The sequence below is a fragment of the Microtus pennsylvanicus genome, chromosome 6 (genome assembly GCF_037038515.1).
Source record: "Microtus pennsylvanicus isolate mMicPen1 chromosome 6, mMicPen1.hap1, whole genome shotgun sequence".
NCBI classification, from domain to species: Eukaryota; Metazoa; Chordata; class Mammalia; order Rodentia; family Cricetidae; genus Microtus; species Microtus pennsylvanicus.
The window spans coordinates 41,183,572-41,207,327 of record NC_134584.1 but is presented as its reverse complement, the minus strand read 5'-3'; the positions used below and the strand labels follow the sequence as shown (position 1 = coordinate 41,207,327).

The 23,756-nt window shown below is 39.3% G+C and overlaps 1 protein-coding gene across 2 annotated transcripts in view; it reads right to left on the bottom strand.

Moving 5' to 3' along the window:
* Rab3c (RAB3C, member RAS oncogene family) overlaps nucleotides 1-23,756 on the bottom strand; it is a 193,068-nt gene that overhangs the window by 98,531 nt on the left and 70,781 nt on the right. For both annotated transcript variants that reach the window (XM_075976080.1, XM_075976079.1), the window contains exon 3: nucleotides 3,407-3,525. In XM_075976080.1, the coding sequence (XP_075832195.1) occupies nucleotides 3,407-3,525 (119 nt within the window). The remainder of the gene's footprint in view (nucleotides 1-3,406; nucleotides 3,526-23,756) is intronic.

Below are 23,756 nucleotides of genomic sequence, written 5' to 3'. Positions count from 1 at the left end.
AGACTGTCACAAGATATTCTAGGCAGAAGAGCAGATGTAGCAGATGCATCAGACATCGAAAACTGATGAAAGATCTGTCTGGTGGAAGCACAGAATACAAAGAGAAGAGTGTTAGGAGATGATGCCAATGGGGCGGCTTTGGATTTCATTGTAAACCAATGGTCTTGGTGAGAAACAGACTTCAGAATCACTCGTCGAAATTAGAAGACAGTTATGTTCACATTTCTCATGGGAAATTTAGTTTAGTGGGTCCAGCATGGAGCATAGATTAGTAGCCATAAAAGCTTCATAGTGATTTACTTGTGCTTCCATAACCATTATCACAGGGCATGAAAAATTACTGAAAGCATTTTAAAATAAGATAGATAGAGACGAGATAGAAAGTCCCTAAATGACAGTTTGAATTAAGTCAATGAGAATAGAGAGAACGGAAAGAAATGTATTTGAGAGGTGTCAGAAAATCAAAATTATTGGGTCTTGTGCTATGATAATCAAAAGAACAAGATGCTAAACCTGAATCATATAACTGGGTTATGGCAGATCCAGTGAGACAGCAAATATTAGCATAGACATGTCTGGCCTACAGCTTTCAGACACTCAGTAACTGCTGGTTAAATAAACACCAAAAAAAAAGTTCCCAATAGATGACTAGTTATGTAACTGTGGGTGTAAGAAAAATGAGTAAAATAGTACTGGTTTTCCAATGGACTTTCTTGATTCTTCAGTTTTGGAGAAATCTAGCTGCCTGGAGTCAGATGGAACAGGGAGCTATAGGAAAATGTATGTAAATTCAAAAGAGACACAGAAGAAAAATGTGGAAAATTTGGGTTGTTTGGGTGAGGATCCAGAAAGAGTGGTTTCAGCTTTTCTCTAGAACAAAAAGAAACAATGTTAGAATTACAGTAGCATCTGAGGTGCTGTGTCTGAAAAAGCCACACTGGGAAAGTTCCAACTCAGGCGACAATGGTGACCCATGGCTTTTGGACAGGGATCTTCCATAAACTTAAAAATCATGCTCTTTGGAAGAACCTACAAGCAGCCAAGGGGTAGTAGAATGGATTGAGACAGAAAGAAATGTAAATCAAGAACATCTGAAGCTTCCATTAAGGATAGGGATAAAATATAACAATAAGAAACTAAATGAGGGTGACCAAAGAAGGAAGGGAAAGGCAGTAGACATGTCAAATGATTCCCATGTTAAATACATGAATGTACATGAGCTGTCCCAGATCCAGATAATGAAAATCAGAGCTACATTCATGGTCAGCCCGGAATGATGCATTCTATTGCAACAAGCAGGAATTTTGTCAGGAAGGTGAACAGTCTCCAGTGAAGATAAATGACTTCAAGGAACTAGAAGAAGATCTAGGCGGCATAAATATTTTGAGTACTTGGAAATGCAATAGCAGTTTACATACCAAGGCCAGACATTTAAGTTTGGGAACCATCTGATTTAGTGATTAAATGAATCTAGTGAAGTGAATAAAATGACCAAGAACAGGACACAGGATAATGTCACTGTACCTGGCAGGAGGGATCAGAGAGAGAAAAGTAATTTGGAAAATATGTCTTTCAGAAACAGGAAACAGAACCTCAGAAGGATGGGGGGGACACTAGAGTTGTCCAGAGAAATTTGAGGTAGAGGCAGAGGAGGTAATATGAATCTCCTGACACATGAGAAAATCTAAACATTAGCATGATGATACTTGACTGACTGATCGCAGAGGGATGCTCAGAGAGGTAGACACTGATCATTCCTGTATCCTGTTGGTAGTAGGGCCATCAGTGTTGACTGTGTGGCTCCTGGTGTTACTGGCATTTCTATTTAATGATCCCAGTATATCACTATATGGTCTCTTGGTGGTGAAATAATTCATGTTGAAACAGGTGGACAAGAGGAGCTATGTACAAACAGTACCATAATGCTGATGTATGAAAACTTCAGTGTGAACACTTTCTGTATCCATACACAGGTCTCAGTATTTCTAGCCGAGCAGTCAATAACTCTTTGTAGGATGACATGGGAACTGAAGCTGTGAATACAAATTAGCCAGATATCACACAACTGTTCACTGTGTGGTCCTTGATGCTGATTTGTTTGTTTGTTTATTTGTTTGTTTTTTTTTAAATCAAAACTCTTAACACTGAATACAGATGTGGCTGTCTCTGGACTTTAGTGCCCATTCCATTTTGTGACAGATTTGCTGGTATTTAACCTTAAAGTTATGGGTTAATTTGAGAACTTTCATTTTCACAATAGCCAATGCACTACAGAGAGGTTCTATAAGCCTTCTATGCCTCTTAGTGGAGGATAATTGTTTTTCATTTAAGTTCTAAAGTTGACTTTTGATAATTTATAACCCTCCCCCTCTCTCTTTGATTTTTTTGAGACACGATTTCTCTGTAGCTTTGAAGCCTGACCTGTAACTAGCTCCTATAGACCAGGCTGGCCTCGAACTCACAGAGATCCGCTTGTCTCTGCCTTCCAAGTGCTGGGATTAAAGATGTGTTACACCACTGCCCAGCCTTTGTCTGATGCATCTTACAGAAAATGAACTGTGACTGTTTAGCATTTATATGTGGTATCTGCTCAGCCATCCCTGGAAACTAGGAACTCCATTATGGATCTTTCCACAAAATTCCCGTTCTTTTCAGCCCTGCACTAGACACGCTCTGAATTCTATCTATTCATGACACGCTCTGAATTCTATCTATTCTGGGAAGCCAGAAAAAGAACTCATAACAGAAAGCCCCCTACTGCACATCACACTCATTATGGATACAAGTATTTTCACAGGGACTGATGAAGCTATAAGTCACAAAGGGTCTGGGTTTGATCTTGTGTCCTAAGTCCTTTCAAATGTTCTGGTTTGAACAATATATTTAACAAAAGTACTAGAAGAAAGGATAAGAGAAGATCTCTTCCAAATGTCCAGAGAGAAATCTTTTGGGCTTTGCAAGCCACATGGATCCTGCTACTCACCTTGGCTTTTGTGGTGTGAAGGCATCACAGAGAATAAACAAATGATCTTGCCTGTGTTCTAATAAAGTTTTAATTAAAGAACAAATTGTGAGCCAAGGTCCACCAACCTTAGTTTCTAGATCCCTACATTAGGTCAATAAACTTCCAAATTTTATTAACATTTTAGCAACACACTCAATTCTATACAAGGAAAATTCATTGGATACAAAACACCGAAGTGAATAAAATGGAAAAGTCACCAAAACAACTTCTCAAATCACCTGACAGTGGCTATGAGCATGACTAACTTTTCTTTGCCTTAGGGCACAAGTAGGATTGTAGTTCATGATAAACACACATAAGACATTGTCCCATAGCCACTGCTGTGGGAGGAATAAATTTTCAAATAGAAGACAATCACCATTTATAATGGCAGTAACTTACCAATCTTGTACGGCATTGAAGGATTCTTCATTTGTGATGTCATACATTAAAATGAAGCCCATGGCCCCTCGATAATAGGCTGTGGTGATGGTCCTGTATCTTTCCTGGCCTGCTGTGTCCTAATGAACAAAACAGTGACATCCTGTCATAAATGAGGCAAAATAATTTAGGGACGTGCTTAATAATTTCTAGAGCAGTTACAACATCCAAAATGGTGCATGGAAATGTACAGATGTTTCTTTCTTAGTTTCACTTTTCCTATTGATGCTCACAAGTCAGCTCTGCAGTACTCTGAACAATTTCTCCCTCCTTCTTTTCCTCCCTCCCTTCATTCTTTCTTCCTTCCTTCTTTCCTTTTTTCTTCTTTTTTGTATGAATGAAGATCAAAGTTTACTCCATACCAACCAGCATAAAGCTATACAAAAGAAAAGATTTGACCAATCCGAAATTGGTGACTCTTGACATACTTTTAAGTTAGAGGGATAGCTCAGCTCCAACGCGATGCCTTTATAAATTGGCTGTCCGTGAATACCAGCTGGTGTGAGAACAAAAGGAACATGTTCCTACTTTGAAGGAGGTTACAGTTCAGTGTCAGCTTAATCGGCTATGAGATGACAATAAAACACCTTCTTTAATGTCTGAGCTGGAGGAGCAAATGTGAGCTTGAATTCCTGCTCCTCTGTCCTAAGGTAGGGGGTCATGGACAAGTATCTAATCCTTTGTATATTAAACCCTTCTAAAGCTAAGTAAATAGTAACTTTGGGGTTCCAGATCTGTTCATACAGCATAGGATGCAAACAGGGGCTAATGAATGACAAGGGCAAGGTTTTATTCCTGAGACATCGGCGCCAATTTAAGGTTGTAGAAGGGAGTACTATCTGCACAAGGCATGGCATGCGGCAGTGAAATCAGGACTCTGAGACGTGAAAATCATCTAAAGGAACTACCTATTCTCGACACTGTGCAGGAAGAGCTGATTCCTCGGCTCACCCTATGGCTCCTTCTCTGTTCTCTTAGGATTGAAAGCATCATTTCTAATTGGCTTTCCCATTTCCCCCAATCTTTGGAGATGATGCTTAGCTGTTTCTCCTTTTATAAACTCTCTAGAGACCTGGCGTTTTGAACATAAGCTACCTTCTTTCTAACTTACTATGGACGCTCTTTCTCATTCATCCCTAAGATGCCTCTTTTATAAACAAAGTATACCCTGTATCCCTGTAGAACCGAGAAGGCCTTGAGGGAGAGTTAACTTGTTGGGTGAGGGAAAAGCAGGTTCCCATACCATCAAAATGGCATTGAGATCTCATGGAGTCCATGTTGGATTTTGGATTCCCCCCATAGACATCTTCCCAGTTAGATCCTAACATCCAGCTACACTGCAGAGAGAAACATATGATTGTTCACAGTTTTTCAGTACTTTGTGTGGCATGTTCTTCTGCCATTACAGAGTCAGAGGGAAGTGACCGGAGGAGGCTGGGTTCAGTAAATGTGTCTAAGTGGCACTAGAAGCAACTTAGCTGGGAGTGTGACTTCACAAGTCCAAGAAGAAGACATGCTTCTCTGGAGAAGACTAAGGCTGGTCTGATTAAGATCTTATTAGAGAAAATAAGGGTTCAAGTTTGGATGAAACAGATTAGAGCATTCAAATGCACAGCAATTAAGGAAGCTTTTAGAAGGCACTTCCAGTGGCAGAAAACAACAGAAAAGGAAATCATAATAGAAAGTATGTTTGCATTATGCCAGAGAAAACAATGATTCATATCTTTAATAGGGAAAGTGGTATTAAAATCATTAGGAAAACTATATATTCCAATTGCAAATGGCTAATTAGTAAGAAGTCATATTCTAACCATAACAACAGAAATAGAAACGTCCAAGTTATATTCTCAAATAATAAGAGTTTATTGGCAAGTATTTGAGTATTTTATTGTGCTTTGCTTAATGTTTTATAAGTATTAGGAAAATGTAGGTGTCTGGGATATCAGCTGCATATAATTAGAACAAATATTGAAACTGACTGGGCAGAAAGAAACTAATGGTGAGTGCTTTTCTGTGTTCTCAGAAACTCATGAGCTTAATTTAGTTAACAATATACGTAACCATGAAACCAAGATGAGAACACACACAGAATGACAGAGCCAAATTCTGGATGAACATATTTAAAGAGCAAGGGGTAATCAAAGACATGGTAGGATATTTTGTCTCTCTGGAAAGCAGAACCCCTTGTTACTAGTCAGACGAGATCATTGAAAACCTTCCCCTGGCATCGTATTGTTCGGGACATATTATGTATGAATGCAGCCTACTTCCCACCTCCCACCCACTGTCAAGTACCTTCAACCAGCTTTCTTTTCATTCTTGGCATAGACTGAATACCACAGGTGCAGGCAGGCGATGCCATGCCAACTCTCTTCCCTGCACAACACATAGGTGTTCTCTCGTTTTGTCATTGAGGAAAACTGAAAACACACAGGAGTCATTGAGAAAGGTGACCCAGACCCCTGTCAAGCGTGTTTTCAACACAGCCTGCTGATAAATGTCTTGGAAAACTGTGCCTTCATCTCTCTGACCTTTTCTGGTGATGGTGCCCCCTTCTCACAGGATGGTACTTTTATTGTGATGGTAAAGACACCGTGTTGTCATAAAATGCTTCAGCTTCATAACGTGGCATTTTTTTTAATCATCGAGAGAGCAAAAATCCGGATTCCATTATACTATACTTGAAATGTTACAGGAAGATGCTAGAAACCACAGGGTTGAAATAATCACTACATATCAAAACGTGGGGGAGAGAAAGAGAAATAACTTTAAAGAAAGAAGAAGCCTTCAGATAGTAGTTAAGACACACAGCAAAGGGCTAGATTTCCAGCATCATTCTGACTGAGCTCAGAAACACAATCCAATTGGAAGTATTTGTCACTGAAACATGCAAGTAGAACAAGAAATTGTACCAAAGATGGCAAGTGTAGGAAGAACCACAAATAGGAAAATTCTCACCCTCCACAATTTGAGGAATTTAAACATTAAACCTAGTCTAACACTCTCACACCAAGCTGCCTCCCTGCTGGCTTTGGTATTGAAAACAATTTCAGAATTACAAACTTAATGCCATTTTCTTACCACTCTACAGGGAAGAGGAAGGCAGGAAAACACTTCATTCGTTACATTTGACATTTACTAATGATGACAAAAGGTTATATTCAAAATAACGGAATATTTTATAATGTCAAGTGCCACTGCAGCAATTAAACATGAAAAGCCCGGAAGATAGTGGACAAAATGGCGTCTGTCCTCACTGGGCTCAGCCATCTTAGTGTTGTTCTTCCTCCTGGTTTACTAACAGCTGGGACTATCTGTTGGTTTCCTGTAAATGTCATCGTCTCATGATTAAAAAAAATATGATTGGAAATCCCCCCCAGAGAAAACACTGGCTGGGAAAGTGACTACGAGATGAGGAATGTTTCCAGCCAGAGTCTTTTCCTCTCTATAGGAAAAGAATATCTTTAGTTAGTTCAAATATTTTGCTTTACAAGTATTGTTTTCAGGAGTCATTTTTTGATGTAATGGTGGGTTTGGTAGCAAATGCTTGACTATCTGTCAAGAAAAGACCCGCAAAATGGAAAATAATAGCAGCTTGATAAAAAGTAGCTAAGAGCTCTTTCAATGTGAGCTGGACAATTTCTATCTTTGGTTTTTGCCTTCAGTGATTTCCCCAGCAGAACTCTCTCTTAATTGCATGCACAGCATTTCCAGAGCTTTCTGAAGTCAAGCAGAGATAATGCACAGTTTTAAGACTATAGAAATAGCTTTCATTTGCAAAGTATGGGTTACGCTGCGATTTATTTCTTCTTTCCATGCTTATTTCCATACCAAATTAAAAGGAAAATGGAATGATCTATTAGCAAAGAAATGTAACGCAAGATGACCACAATCAAAATACATTTATTAAAAATCTACACACACACACACATACACACACACACTTAGACTGAAGAACAGAAAATAATGGCAAGAGATAAAGCAAGCATTTTTAATAGATGAAAAAACCAAATCAAACTTCAGTAGTATTAACTGAATGTCAAAATAATTTAATTAAAGTAAATGAAGTCATATATAATAATGCAATGGGAAATTAAGAGATTGGGGTAAGGTAGGAACACTGTAACCTAAGACATAAAACCTACTTTCACCAATGAGTAGCCAAATGAGCACAAAGAGTGTAGAATAAGAATCCAGTCATTCAGGCAGGGGGTGATCTTTTAACTAATATGTAACTACACTTTTACCTCAAAGAATTGTTTGGAATAATCAAGAAAGATTAAATTATGTTAGTATAGCTTAATATTACTATCGATCCATACATCTACCCAATAAATCCCTAATAAGCATTTATTAATAGTCAAAGAAGTTAAAGATACATTACATATATCCACTCTAGGTAGATTTTGAATCCTGCAAGATTTTACTCCCTAAAGAACTTTATTAAGCAGAACACCAGTGTTCCAAAAATAAAAAAGATCAAAATTGTGAAAAATATTTGCAAAGTACCAGGTATCATAGTGATTTATAATTGTGACAGAGACAGTTTATTGAGAGATGGAGTTCAGTGATTGTTATAGATTCATTATCTTAGAGTTTTCATTCCAGACCCTTGTATGTGACTTTATTTTTTTTAAAAAAAAAACAGTCTTTGCAATGCAATCTAATATAAGTGATGTCATACAAGATCAGGTGGTTTCTACTCCCATGACTACAGTCTTCATGAAATTAGAAGGCACAGGGGCTGGTGAGATGGCTCCTTGTCTAAAGAATATATACTGCTCTTGTAGAGGACCTAAGTTCAATTCCTCACAGTCATGTCAGAAAGCTTCAAGTGCCTAGAACTCCAGCTCCAGGGGGATATGATACCTCTGGCATCTGAAGACACCTGCATCTACAGGCACATACCCCCTCCCCTGACACACACACACATAAACACACACACTCAATTAAAAGTGAAAAAAAACGTATTAAAATAAAAATGGAGCCAAAGCACAGTACACATGAATAAGAAAGCTATAAAAGCATGGAATGGGATTGGAACACTGCACTGGCAAAAAAAGGTATGCCAAGAACTGCAGGCTCTCTCTAGAGTCTAGACAGGCAGGGAAGATCAGCTCTCCTAGCCGGCAAGACCCTGCATAACAAAGTCAGATTTGCAGCCTCCAGAAGCCTGAGACAATGAGTGGCGGTTGTTTTGCCCAGTCAATTTGTGATGCTTCAATAGGCTGCACTGGGAATGAATGTAGCCACTGATCCTGATTTCCCACCTTCATGAGCAGAAGCAAAAGCAATATAAATTTCATAGCTATCTGCACAATGCTTATTAAGTTGCTGAAGAAAAAAGAAAGAAAATTAAAGGTAGCCTTACAGAGAAGTCTAAGCATAGCCTTCCTGTGATATCAGGAAAGACTTATGCTTAAATTAGGTCTGGACTGTCTACATACCTATTCTAGTAATTATGTCCCATCAGAAAATTGAACAAAATTGTTTGATGTGATAACATTTATGTATTTCCTCACATTAGAATTTTTATCCCTAAATGATTGAGATTGAGATACTGTCTAAAAATAAACAGTTAATATCATAGCAATCAAGGAGAGCCAGTTCCCTTAAAAAGCAAAATAATGACTACACATCTTACACTATAATATTTTACTTCCCTCAAGATGTATTTAATTTTCCATTCCTACAAATGGGCATGAAGCAGTATTCGATTTAGTCTTATGAGAAAGCAAACAAAAATAGGAGTTTTAAATGTTTTATGTCCTCTTGCTGCATATTTATTTGTGAAGTGAAATTCAAACTTTCTCTTTATCACACTTAGTCATCCATTAAAGCAAAATTTACAAACCACTTTCCCCTGCTGTCCTTGTGCAAGCAACTCACACATTTGTTACACACACATCTGTGAAAAGGAGCCCACATTTTAGAAAAGAACAATAATAAGATAGGCTCAAAACACTCCTTTTAATCAATCTAAGTGTTCTCCTGACCTATATGGGAGATCTTATTGATTAGATTTAACTTACTATAATGTTTAGCTCTGAAAACCCAAACCTTCATTTTACAGTGGCCTCTACTTCTAAGTAAAGCCTAATAAATTCAGCCCGAGGCAGAAGGATAAAACTTGACCTATTATTTCATGGTAGGGTTGCCATGGCAATTCATCTTTCCTGACAGAGAGAAACAGCCATGTATAGCTCTTTTACAGGGGGTCTTTGACTCCGCTGTCAGTACCACCCCGATATAGCTCCCTATTACATATTTCTGCTCGTGAACCTCAGAGACACTTTTTAGTAAACATGACTTAAATATTTAGGTGAACTCTCTTTATGATTTTAATAAAATTCACAACCCAGACCATAGAAAGGCATTTTTTTTTCATGTTTCTTTGAAGGAGTTTTGTTTTTCTATGATTGTTTGGCACAAAGATACAGAGACACCATTTTTACTTTCTAATTTATCTTTTTTGACATGCTTCTTCCCAGTAGGATTTTGATTATACTCATTTTTTTGAAATCCTGAAGCTTAAATAGATAAATGCAGACAATTTGGAGCTTTCAGTCAAGGTGGTTAATTCTTCTTCTTCACAGAGCACAGAACAAAATGCTTGCATCCAATCAAATGTACAGGGCTCACAGAGTAGCAGGCTTGTGTGTGAGACTTTTACCTTAACTTGGCCACTAAGATTAAAAGAGATTCCTCACAAAAAATGAAGTTTTTATTCAACACAAGCCCAGAATCCTGGCTGGTTGGATGGTCCCTGTGTCTCAAGCAATGGGCCGGTTGATCTGCACTGAACAGGAATAATTAGTACCTTGAGCACAGCCGATTAGAGAAGGAGAGGAGGAAGAAAGAAAGAAACTCCCATAGGTCAGTGTTATGGATATGCTATGTGAGCTTCCCTAGGAAAAAAAAATAAATACTACAGCAAGGACATGTTCTGGAGGCAAGTTGTAGTTAACCTACCTCCAGAAAGCCTGACCTACAGCTAAGTGTTGAGAAATAGGAGGTATTCTCACAGGGGGAAGGGAGTTGAAGAAAGGTTCAACTTCTCTTGCTTGCAGTTGTGTATGGGGAGCCCTGGGTGGCTCCCTGAAGCTGTTACACAGAAAACCAGCACTGTGCTGTGGGACAGGAGCCTAGAAGAAGCCAAGCTAGAACTGCAGCTCCCTGTCTGTCTAGGTAGGTGGGCATTTCTCATCTTTCAGCACTCCTTCAGTCCCTCACAGGGAAAGGAGGAACAGAAAGTACAAATGGCTTCACAAACCCCTCTTCTTGTTTCACTAGCAGTCTGGGAATCTAGTCTGTTTTATCAAACACAAATATGAATGTCAAACGGGGTATAAAAATGGTGATTTCAAATAGATCCAACAATCCTGAGCTATTGGTTTTGTTTTTAAATGATGGACTCCATTTATTTTTACTTTAAGAGAAGCTTTAGATTCTTGTCAAAATTGAGTAAAAGGTAGAGAGACTCTATATACCTCCTTGCCACCCATACCTAGCATCCCCCACTATAAATACCCTTGGCCACAGCAATGCATTCATCACAATTAACATATCATGTCACTCAAAGTGCATAGTCTACCTCAGAGCAACCTGTGATGCTAAATACCTTATAGAACATATCTGTAATGATGTGTGCCTACATGTATCCTTACCTTTAAAAAAATGTTCTTCACTCTAACTGATCTTGTTTTAAATGTAAGAAAAGTGATAGGGAACCTATGACATAGACTCCGATCATGGCTCAGGAAAGGGTATAGGCAATTGGGCAGAGCATTGCTATAAATAGTGACCCACAGTGGAAATGGGTCAGGGAGCGAACACATGGACACTTGTTTATCCTTTGGGGATTTGCCTCTCAGTTACTCTCGAAAGGACTCAAACAATGTTGGGAATATTGCAGAGATTCTGCCTGAAATTTGAGAATTCCACAGGTTCTAAGAATGAGCAATATAAAGCCAAACTATGATATATAGACAAAGGAAAGTTTACTAAGGTTAGAGCAGCTTTCATAATATGGAATGGAATAAAAAAAATTAATTCATGACCTGATACAGCTACATGATTTTGGGTACCTAAATTCCTTTGTGTTTTCACATTTTGGCTGAAATAATGACATTGTTTACTTTCTCTAGGTTGTTGGGATAATCAAATAGTATCTCATGTGTATCAAGTTCTATACAAATGGTATCCCTGCAGCAGCAACGAATGGATAGAGCAAGGGCTTCTGTAGTTAGAACAAATGGAATCCTACCATACCTCTGGGATGCAAATGCTGGGTGACTTTAGAAATGTCCTTTAACCCCTCTGAATAGGTTTCTTGATTTTGAACATGAAATAATACCTCATTGAGTCGAACCAATAAATAAGAACAGATTCTCTATTCATTATAAGATAATAGAAATATGACAAGCAACATTAATAAGACCCAAGAATTGAAGCTATCCTGCCAGATCCCAACAGGAAGTATGTGAAAACAAAGCTGGACATATCAATACAACACTATTCCTTACTCATCCATCCCCTAGAGGAGAAGAGAAAAGAAAGGCATTTGTTCTTCAGGATCATCCAGTATCTGCATGCCCTCTTTTCTACTTCCATCTGCCCTGCCACAAAAAGAGAACACTATTCAGAGATGAAATGCACAGTTAAACTCCTACCATGATTATCAACTGGTACTGTTCTTTGATTTCTCGAAGGATTTCTGCTCACTTTTATTTCAGTGACTACTATGATCTTTAATGGAGCAAAAGACCTGACAGGTTACAGGAGTCCAAAATTAAAGCAGAATTTCCGTATTTCAACGCTATTTCAGCTGACCATAAAAAACTTAAACGTGTGGTGGATGGAGTCTCTGAAATATAAAGAGAGACAATGGAGAATGAACATGTTGAAATCAAATGCTAGAAAAACAGAAGTGTCTGCAGTGTCTCGTTGTATACAGCACATAGGAGGATGGAGCACATAGCAGCAGCTGTCTGTGAGGCAGATGTGACCATCATGAGATTGACAGGGTTGTCTGGGAAACAAAGGCAAAAGAGCTATCTGAGAAATTGCTAGCAAGCGAGCAAAGTGGAGAGCAGACAGTGAGCACTGTGGGACTCCGGGAGCACTGTGGGGCTCAAGGTCCCCTTCACACTGCTATGTCATTGGTGGATTTGAAAATGTCAAACCTGATAAAAAAAAAAAAGCCCCAAGAACACAGCACTTGGAATCAAGTTAAAGATACTGAAACCTGGTAGCAGCGGGTGGATAGAATAACATCTATAGCATTTATTCTAGAGAACCAGGGTCACGTTCACTGCTCTCAGAAAAAGCAAGCCTCTCAGAGTTACAAATGAACCAGTCCTACAATTTCTAGGTCAACAGAAAGTAAGAGGAGGAAATCAAATAATAAGAAAGGACCTATGTTGATGTATGTCTTCACTAGAAATGAGATAGGTTCTCTATAGTGTATAAAACGTTTAAATTAAAAAAGAACCTTCTTTCTTTCTCTTTCTTTCTTTCTTTCTCTTTCTTTCTTTCTTTCTTTCTTTCTTTCTTTCTTTCTTTCTTTCTTTCTTTCTTTCTTTCTTTCTTTCTTTTTCATATGGCCTTTCTGTGTCTTCCTGGCTGTCCTGGAACTCACTATGTAGACCAGGCTGGCCTTGAAAACACACAGAGATTCATCTGTCTCTGGCTCTCTAGCGTTGGGATTAAAGGCATGCCTAAAAACACCTGGTACTTCAAATTTAAGAAGAAAGGTTATCTAGGGCATATACAATTATTTTGGGGGGTTAAAAGGCACATATAAACAGAATTTAGGGTTTTAAAAAGGTTTTCATAGTGAAGCATTACCTCATGAAATTGCAGCGTCGCAAACAGAGCAAATCAGCTGAAAGCATTTTAGGAAACATCTAGCAGCTCAGAAAAGCATTTTCTCACATTTCAGTTTCACTGTCAACATGGTTGGTGGATTGGGGAGCCAGGATGCCCGTTCTATCATTCAACTCCCATTTTCATGCAAAACGTCCTTCTAGGGCTTTTGTGCCAGACTGTGTTTTTCTTACTGTGAAAACAGACTGTGTTGCCTGCAAAGCTTGACAGGAGAATCAGAGAATCGGAGCAGATGTGCTGGCACCTAAGGACCCTCTGCAGGAAACACTAAGCATCTCCAGCTGGACACGGCTTGGGCTGGTTACTCCAGCCCGAGAGGATCATGCTGCGCTAATAAGGCTACACTGTGACCCCTGTGTTTTTCCCTCTGCTCCAAGCAACAGGCTACAAGTACAACCTGCTGAGTTACCTCACAGTGTGAGAAGCAGGCAGATGGGCAAGAGGGTAAGGCTGCCTTTGATTAAATTCATCATACTTCCTGGAAAGATGAAGGGATGGTTCTTGGAACCCAGAGATGTTACAAGCTGCTGAAAAATGTGACCAGAAGGAGGTTTCTTTTCTTTTGCAGTCACCCTCTAGATTTCTGATGGTGCTCAGAATTGGTCTGGGATGCCCTCTTACCTCTGCCTTTCAGGGTAATAGTAGGATACCAATCCCTTCTCACCGGTTTATGTATAGATTGTATTCAACAGCAAAGGGCAGCAGTCTCAGAAAGTTCTTCTAAACAGGCTGGGCAACCGAATCTGGTGATCTGCACATTCTGATGCTAAGAATTTTACCAGAGGGGGATAAGGAATGGTACCCCGGGAATGAATAATGTGGTTCATCTTCGTGGTTTGAGCTGGCGACTTTGGGCAAATCAGTCAACTTCTCCACAGTAGTTTCTTCAACTGACAAACGAAGCTTTTGAAAAGAGAAGGTTCTGATGGTTACACATGTCACATGTTGGTTAGCCTGGACTATTGCATGAAGTGGAACATGCAAGCTGCCTCATAGCTGCTCTTTACTTTTGCATATCTTCTTCATATACATGATTTGAGTTTTTAAATTCTTAAACTTTTCATATAATAATGAAAATATTAAGATGGCATCTCATTTGGAAAACAATTTTCAAGATATGGCTATAAATCGTTAGTTATACTCCTGTTTAAGATAACAGATAAGGAAATAAATATATTTGTATAAATGGCTGTGCTTTTCCAAAACATTACTCTTTTGCTCAAAAAACTAAAAATGATGGTTAGAGTTGCTTGATTTGCTAAAAGTTGATATGTTTTACAAGTTACTTCTGCCAGAAAACCTACTTGTGAATAAAATGTCCAAAGTGGTTAAACAGTAAAGATATACAAATAAATAAATGTAAAAGGGCGCAATGAAAAAAGATAGACAAAGATGGTTGAGATGGTTCCTGGAACCTTCTCTAAGTTGACTTTACAAAGAGATTAAAACTATTTTTTCCCCCCAGCGGTGGCAATGATTACTCAAAATCAGAAGCTTAATAATAAAAAGTGTATCACTTAGTGAATTTGATAACTTGTTTAAAAAGAAACTTATTCATTCTACAAGATATTTGACTATAAGATGTAATTTATTGATAATATTGACTTGAAAAAATAATAGAGTATTAGAAGGGTAGTGCTGTAGATAATTTTTAGTAACTACATTAGAATTTAAATATTTGTGCAAGAACAAGGTCAAATAATAGTGATTTTAATTTGGGAGGCAGGTAAGAATTTTCAGGCATAAATGTTCTGAAATTAATAGCCTAGAAAAAGAGAACTATCAGTTCAAGAATTTATTTTACACAACTATTTTAATCACTATTTTTCTCTTGTTTTGTTTTATTTATTTAAGTTTCTTATCTTATAAGGTAGGATAAGAAATGAGGAAGACATAATTTGGGGCTGGATGCTCAAGGCAGAGGCTGAAAATCAGGCATATCCAGAGGACGCTTGAGCTGTATGGAGCAAGCCTGTATGGAGCAAAATGGAGCTGAAACTGACTGATCTCTACCTAAGTTAGTGTAAAATCAATGTTTATTATTAAATACAGCCAAAATGAATTATTCCCAAACACTTCTGTACTTGGTGTCTTATTTATGCTTTTTTTCTAGATCATTCAATGTTGCTGGTGCCTGGAAATTTTTACTTGAATTTCCAAAAGTTTCCTAAATTGCCCTAGAAAGTCACAAGAATAAAAAAATTCTCTCTTTTATATTTGAGGGACTGACTGAAAATTGCTATCTAGCACCCCCCCCCCAATTAGGAGCAGCATGACAGCAAGGAGGGGTCGACTGAGCCATAGCCAAATGCAGCCAAGTGGCAGGAAGATGGACACCCGAGCACCAGCACAGAGACATGTAAAATTCAATTTGTTCTGTTTCCAGACACAAGCTAATTAATTTAGGAATCACAGGATACCTTTCTAAAATGAAGAGAGGGAGAGAGAAAGAGAACATACAGGGAACATTGGAGGATAACAGTACTTGGGAATAAATCATTTTATGCATGGAACCCTAATAGAAAAGTGAGTATTTTCTAGCTGCATTTCACAAACCCAGCTGGGAGAGACTCTTGCTTCCCTTTACAAGATGACTTCTTTTGGCTTTACTGACAACCATAAATGTCCATTAAAATATGCTTTAAAAAAAACCCTGCAGATAATAAACTCAAGTAGATCTTACTTCCTTTCCTGATAAAAGTAACTGAATTTCACGGTATAAAATTTATGATCCACATTTTTAATAGTTTATGGAAAGAATTAAACTATTTTTTGGTCTTTGGAGAGTCCAAACAACATGGCACTGGAAAATTCTAGACCAGAAACCAAAAGAATCTAGTTTTGTCTACACTGGTCATGCCTGTACAATTTTTTTGCACTGAAATTCAGTCATAAGAAGCTAATTTTTGTCAGAAAAATAGTTTTCTTTGCCTGTTTATAGAATGAGAATGGTTGAAAATTAATTCTATGATGGAGAAATGCCTTTAAACCCACTTTTGTTTACCATGCAATACAAGATCTTAAATAATCAGAAGGCTAGAAAAACTTTATAAAGGTTCTAAAGTTTCAAAAAGTATTTAAATTGTTGAGAAAACCAGTTCATTTCTCAATACAACATTGCACTGTTACTTGCTTTATCTTACAAGGAGTAAAGTAAGAGGAAAACCACAGTTAATTACTAATCAGTGTTCTCTCCAACTTGGCAACTCTGGTTGCCAGGAATTATTGCATTAATTAGTAGGGAACACAACAGTGGGGTGAAGCAATACAGTGGGTACTCCTCATTCAAACTGGGATGAATGTCCAGAGACTATCAGAGGTCTGATGTGGGATTCCCCTCTGTATGCTGTGAATACCATTGGTTAATAAAGAAGCTGTTTTGAGCCTCTAATAGGACAGAATAGAGCAAGTAAGGGAAAACTAAACTGAATGCTGGGAGAAAGAAGATGCAGTCAGAAGACACCATGGAGCCGCCAGAGGAGAAAGACTCAAACTGTTAGCTGGAACCTTGCTGGTATTCTGAGTGAATCTCATGTACAGGATCAATAGCACTAACTCCTGGAGTATGGAGCATGGAGTTTGCACTGACAGCAAGCTTTCTTCTTTCTCTTTGGATTGAGTAGTCTTGTTTTGGGATTATTTCTCAGTTTATGTCACATTCATATAAGCCAGGAATTCATCTGTGAGATTTTTCTGGCATTCATTAATTAGTATTTCCTAAACATAGAAGAAATCCTAGCTGCCCCATGAAGCAAATTATCACTAGACAGTGAGCTGAGATTTATCGACTAGCAATTACCGTTTTGTTACCCACTGTTCCTCTAAGTCTGCAGTTAACGTCATTTTTAGCTCAAGTCTAGCAAACTCGTATCTGAAAAGAAACAGTGACAAAGGAGCCAACTGGCGTGCAACCACCGTCCACCTGTCTGCCACACACTGGTGCTAGAAATATAAAGCAGAATTTGGTATAAAATCAATCCTGGTGTGGCTCTTCGTCCTTTGAAACTTGGCATAAAATATGCTTTGGAGAGCGAATGCACATTCTGCGAAGACAGCAGGTTATTTTTGTATCTAGTGGGTGGACAAATGAACCGCGATCATTTCTAGAAGGGCTTTAACTCGTGAAGGCCGAAGGATGATGCACTTCCCACTAACCGCAAAAGTAAACAAAGACAATCACGATGTCATATTCAGGCACTGGAGAAATTGGTGGTTTGGGTTGTTAGCAGCATAAAACGTCTTTGGGTTCTTGGCCACTGAGCTAGAAATTATTTTGAGATTTAAAACCTAAAAATTTTTTTTGCAACTCTATTTTGTTGGATTATTGGGCTTTTACCAAAACTGGTGTGGTTGCTGGAAAGACCTTACATACATTAGAAATCCTACCTCCTTCCAACTGACTCTGTTAGTGGTGTTTGTCCTTCCCTGGACAACTAGATGGACAAAGAGGTGACCTGCTATTTATAAATTTATTTCTATGTTAAAAGTATTGACAGTTATCTTCTCCTTTTCACCTTTATTGTCTGATTTGAGGACAACTGGGTCTCTGAATTAAACCTGACCCGGTGTGTCATGTGGGTCAAAGAAAAGTGCAGCGGGGAAAGGCATCAGTAAGGCAGGTAGAAGCAAGCAAGTGGCACCATCTGATGCCATAGTTCCCGTGAAGGCCTCTGGCATGAAGGTGCTCAGCCTTACCAGTGCTGTAGATCCTGCATAGGCCTTGTGTATCAGGACCCTAGGCTCTTGGTGAAGATCAGCTTTAACAGATCTAAGTTGGAGTTTTGAGACCTTGGTCTTGAAGACTTGCTTGCTCTTTTGGACTTGTCCTGGTGATTGGGGCTTGCAGGTTTTCTTCTCAGACTCCCTGTAGGCTCCAGCTGCTCTCCGATCTCCCCTGTTCACATCTCTACTTTTGTTTCTTTTCTTTGTCCTGCCCTGGCAGCTTACAACTTCTTCAGTTGCGGGCAGAGGGCTGCCTGGTCCCTTCCACAACTTGGTGGCCCCTGCCAGGGTGACTTGTAGCTCCTGCCTCTGTCCAGGCCAGCCAGGAATGAGCTAAACGTCAGGGGACACCCCGTTACCAGTGGCCAGCTCAGCAGCTCAACCTATGGGCAGAACAGAATTACCCAATCACGGATACCCATAGATGGTGAGATTGTCAGGCAGAGGGCGAAAAGATCAGAGGCAGGCCAGCTCTGCACCTCTGGATCATCACCTGTCGAAGAGAAGTTGTCAATGAGCTATGCTCAGAAGTTAGAGCTGGAGGCGGGAAGCAGGCACTGGATACAAGCAGGGCCCTTCCAGACTGTAGCATTAGCAACTAGAGGCCAGGAGCGGTTAGATTTGTGTGCACCTGGCTGACTTCTTTGGACGTCAAGCTGCCTTTTTAAGTATCAAGCCACCATAGAGGCCCCCACTTTTCAGCTGCCAGTCACTTGTCAAGCTTCTCCTGCTGTTGTTCCTATCTCCCTCTCTTAGGGGTCTTTGTGTCCCTCTTACCAGCTCAGCTTGCTCTACTGAATGTAAGCAAGGAAAGACCACTCCAAAAGAAGCTTTTATTGAGCCTGAAGTTACAACATCAGTACGGGCAGCACAAGAATGTATCCCAGACAACTCATTAAAGCCAGAAGAAGCAGCCTGCTGACATTGCCCAGGTAGAGGTGTTTGGAAAAACCACATCTATTTGTCTGGGCCAATCACAACCCTTCATTTGGGAGAGCTCAGAGCCCTGCTTCATCCTCCTAAGACTGGTGTTTTAGAATAGCCACAGCCTTGTTGCCTAGCACCTGTCACAAAAGCGGTTTCACCAGGGAAAGGGCTTTTATTGTGACCAAGGTGGAAATGTCACCCAATCATCTATAGTTCATGCTGGCTCATGACAGTTAAAAACAAATCAACACCTTCAGGAGCAGGGGCAATCAGAGCTGTAGCCTTTAGCATAGTTAACTCGGAGTCCACGGGACCTGGCACAAGAGCACCCCAGCTGGCTGTGAGACCACAACACAGGAGAGTCTAATATCTGCTAATTAAGGTTTCAAACTACCCTATCTTCAGTGGCTTTTCTTACAGGAAATTCAACATTAGATGGAGTGTTAGGATTCAGGCATTATGCTGGCCTGTCACCTGGTAGGATGCATTGAGGCAGTACCCTGGCCAGCCCAGGGTCCTATGGTTGCTATGTCACTACACGGTCTGTACACAGCTGCGAAAGTCCCTATATGAGACAAACTGCCCATTCTGGCTCTCTTTTCCTTTTTATTTTTATTTACTTTATTATTATTTATTTATTTGGTTTTTGACACAGGGTTTCTATGTAGTTTTGGGGCCTGTCCTGGAACTAGCTCTTGTAGACCAGATTGGCCTTGAACTCACAGAGATCCATCTGCCTCTGCCTCCTGAGTGCTGGGATTAAAAGCATGTACCACCACTGCCTAGCGCGATTCTCTCTCTTTGACTGTTCTGAAGAGGCAAGCAGGTCTTTGTCTCCCTCTGTTTCTCTTTTGGTGTGGGATTCCCCTCTGTATGCTGTAAATATGTTTTATTACCATTGGTTAATAAAGAAGTTACTTCAGCCTATAGAGGGAAAAATATAGCCAAGTTGGAAGAGATATAGGGAGAGTAGACAGAGTTAAAGAGATGCCATGTAGCTGCTAAAGGAGATAGACACCTAGGAATCTTACCAGTAAGCCACAGCCTCATGGTGATACATAGATTAATAGAAATGGGTTAATTTAAGATATAAGAGCTAGTTAGAAATATGCCTAAGCTATTGGCCAAACAGTGTTGTAGTTTCTGTGTGAATGAGCAGCCTCTGTCTATACTCTGTCTCTATTTCTCTCTCCCTTTATCTCTTTCTTTCTCCCTTCTCTTCCCCCATTTCCTTTCATTAAAACTCCCCACGTAAGCTCTGTCTGCATGATGCGTCTGTCTCTTACCGCCATGTAACCCCTTGGTCTGCCAAGGCCCCTCTCCCACAGAATCACAAGATGGAGTGCTTACAACATAAACTTAAGGAACTTATTTCAACATTAGCACAGATTTTAACAGATCGGCAGAGGCTTAAACACTGCAACGTGCATGCTCAATGCCCAGGGAGAGGTGTGGCCCACTCGTCTATCTTTCTTCATAGCCCTTCACTTCATTACCTGGTTTTTGGGCTCCCACTTCCCCAATTCAATTACCTGTAGGGGCCTTAACTTCTCAAAAGAAGATGAGCATATACATATTTTAAAACCATATCTAAGTTAGATTCTAACAAACCATTTCCAACAACCCCCCCCACCCCCTAGTTTACTCCCTTCCTCTGTTCATTACACACATTTTCAGGTTCCTCTATCCCCTTCTTCCTCATATTTTTTTCCACCATTTTCCATCTTCCAACCACATTTCTAACATATCTTTATCTAGAAGTGATCATTTTCTTGGCATATACAGATACCATGAGGGCAAGGAGAAGAATAGAAACTGAACATTAGAAGATGGGAGATGTGGTGTTGGCACTCCTGGGAACTTCTGCATGGTCCTGAGCACTATATGGACTCAGCAGGTGTTCTCTCTCTCTCTCTCTCTCTCTCTCTCTCTCTCTCTCTCTCTCTCTCTCTCTCTCTGTGTGTGTGTGTATGTGTGTGTGTAACAATAATTAAGAATAATATTCTTATACTATAACAATAGTGAGAGTAGCAATAAAACCTAATTTCAAGACTTCCTGTTTATGAAATGAATAACAAAGTATCTTACAGTTACTCTTAAATTTCATAGCTTAAACTGACGACAGCATACAGATGCTCCTGTTTTCTTTTTGACCATGACTTTCCTTCCTGGCTTCCCATGTCCAGTGTAGCTGACATCTTGAGTCACATCGCAAATACCTTAAACGCAACAATGACCAACCCAAACCTTCACACACATACACTGTCATAATAATATCTCACTTCTTTCACAAACCTGATTTTCTTTAAGGCCCATTTTCTCCAGCTGAAAAGCTGCTAAATCACAAAGATGTTTCCTCTCTACAGCCTCAGGCATATTCCTGCCTGCCTTCTAGCACTATCCTGGCTACAATTTGCTTAGGTTCTCGTCAACTTCTTTTCTCAATAGCACAACTTATACACAAGACAATATTATCCAATAAATCTGGAATATATCCTACTCTTAATCAAATCCCCAATTATTCCCATTAATCAAATCCCCAATTATTCCCGTTTTCCACTAAACTGAGTATTAGTTTACAATAGGGTAGTTAGGAACCTCACACCATGTCTTCAAAAGTTTTATCTCCAGCTTTTTTGTTTGTGCTTCTCAACTCCACTCAGAACTCCTAAATGCTTGTGCGCCCTCTTACCCACTTCACCATGGCTCCTGATAGCTCAAATTAAACATCTCTTCTCACTGCCACATCTTGTCCTCGCTGGAACCGGAAGTAAAGAGTATTTGTTGCTTTGGGATTCCTAAGCTGCTTCATCTTAATTTATGTGAGGCCTGCTTAAGACCACCATCTAAAAGGGAGGTTCTCTTGTGGAAAATAAAAATGCCTCATCCCATCCGCTGCTCCAACTGCTTGTTCAATTTTCCAAAACAATATTCCATTTTAGTGCCAGTTTCATTGTCTCTTAGAATAAAGCAGAACTTTCCATCGGCAAGATCTCAGTATCCCTACTGCAATATTTACAAATGTTTTAATATATGGTGTTGAATATGCACATGTTTGTCAATGAAAGGTAATTTTTAAAGGAAATGAAATAGACATGGGAAATGGCACCACATTCGTCTTCCGGTGGTTAGATATTTTCATTTGTTTATGGATTATAAACAAGTAAGTCTTGATATAAGCAATGAATAAGGATATAACTAAAAATCCCCATAAACACAATTAGTTATCTGTTGACGGATCTACAAATGTTAAAGAAAAATCTAAGCCTTTCTTCCCTTAAGATTTAACTAACTACTTTTAAAATAGCAGAGTGAAACAAGGGATACGTGATAAGCTAGCAATATTCTTTCAATGACATTCATACATTGAGCCTGTGACATACCAACTCACAGGGGAAAGGGGTGTAGAAAATGTGAGTAAATTAAGCTTTCACCTTGGGGTATTATCCAGGGCTATCTGCGTGGGCCCAGTGCAAAGACAGCCCTCACGACAATAGCATAAGAAAGTCGGGGATATGGGACATGAAAAAGTGATAATAGAGGTGCGCGGAAGCCGTGAGCCCTCACTTCCTTTCCACTGGACCCTCCAGAAGGAACACAGCCCTGCAGACATCCTGGCTTAGGGCAAGGACACTGATTTTGGATTTCTGACCTTGAAAACTATAAAACAACAAATGAGCAACACGTAAAGCCTTGAGTTTGCAGTAATTTATTATATCCACGGTGATACAGAGAAAACTGCTTCTCTGTCTAATTCATTGCTTACTAGCTTTTATTTTGGTCTAACATACAATTATCAGGGTCATTTTATTTTCACAATTCATTTCAATAAAGCCTCCCACATCTAGAAATGTATGATCTTTCTCAACTGTCCTTGATATGGCTTTAAGTATAGTAAGCTCCCTTGGTCAAATGACCAGGCAAGTCAGTATTTTTTTTTTTAAATGAGTATCTAGGATCTTAAAGGAGAATGCCATAGTTCGATGAACAAAGAGCTCACTGACAGTGTTTCTGGGATGGTGTATCCTCTTTAGATGAGAAACTTCTTAGTGCTTATTCACAAAAGAACTAACTCCTTCCTTTTCTTTGATTATGGACACATTGCCCTCCCTTTATCCATTTATACACAAAATTACTCCCTTATTTAATTCAGTTTCTAGGTTAGTGGCCAACATCTGTTTAAAAGATTCAGGGAGCAAACTGAGATTCTCAGAGAAATAAGCAAAAATTTGAATGACATGAAGATCTGCTGACAAACCAAAACTCGAAGAGAATGAGCTCAGTGTCCGTTGCTGCGCCAAGTCCAAACATCCGGTTTCCTGAAGGCTGTGCTTGCTGTTCTCTAAGGGAAGGCAGCACCCGCTCAACTTAATTCCCTGTGCAAAAGAAAGCTTAGCCAAGTTTGGTGACTGACTCAAACTCGCGTTCTCTGGTTCTGAATCTGATTTCCAAACCAAAAAGTGGCATTAAACTTTTATACAGTTTAAAATAAATCTCCCACTCAGTGTGTGAAACAATTGCAACAACCGAAAGATGCGGCCTCCTTTCAGAAGACAGCTTTCTACAAGATATTCATGGAAGATTAGACAAAGAAGCAAAAACAATTTTTGAGGGGAGGGTGACTACTTCATAGACATATATTTTTTTCACTTGTCTGACCATGTTGTTTGGTCACATGAGGCATCTTTACTTAAAGAAACTAGTTAGTCATCAGCTGACACCATAGGCTTTTTCAAATTGTATGTATGTAATAGTGACCACTTGGGATATGGAT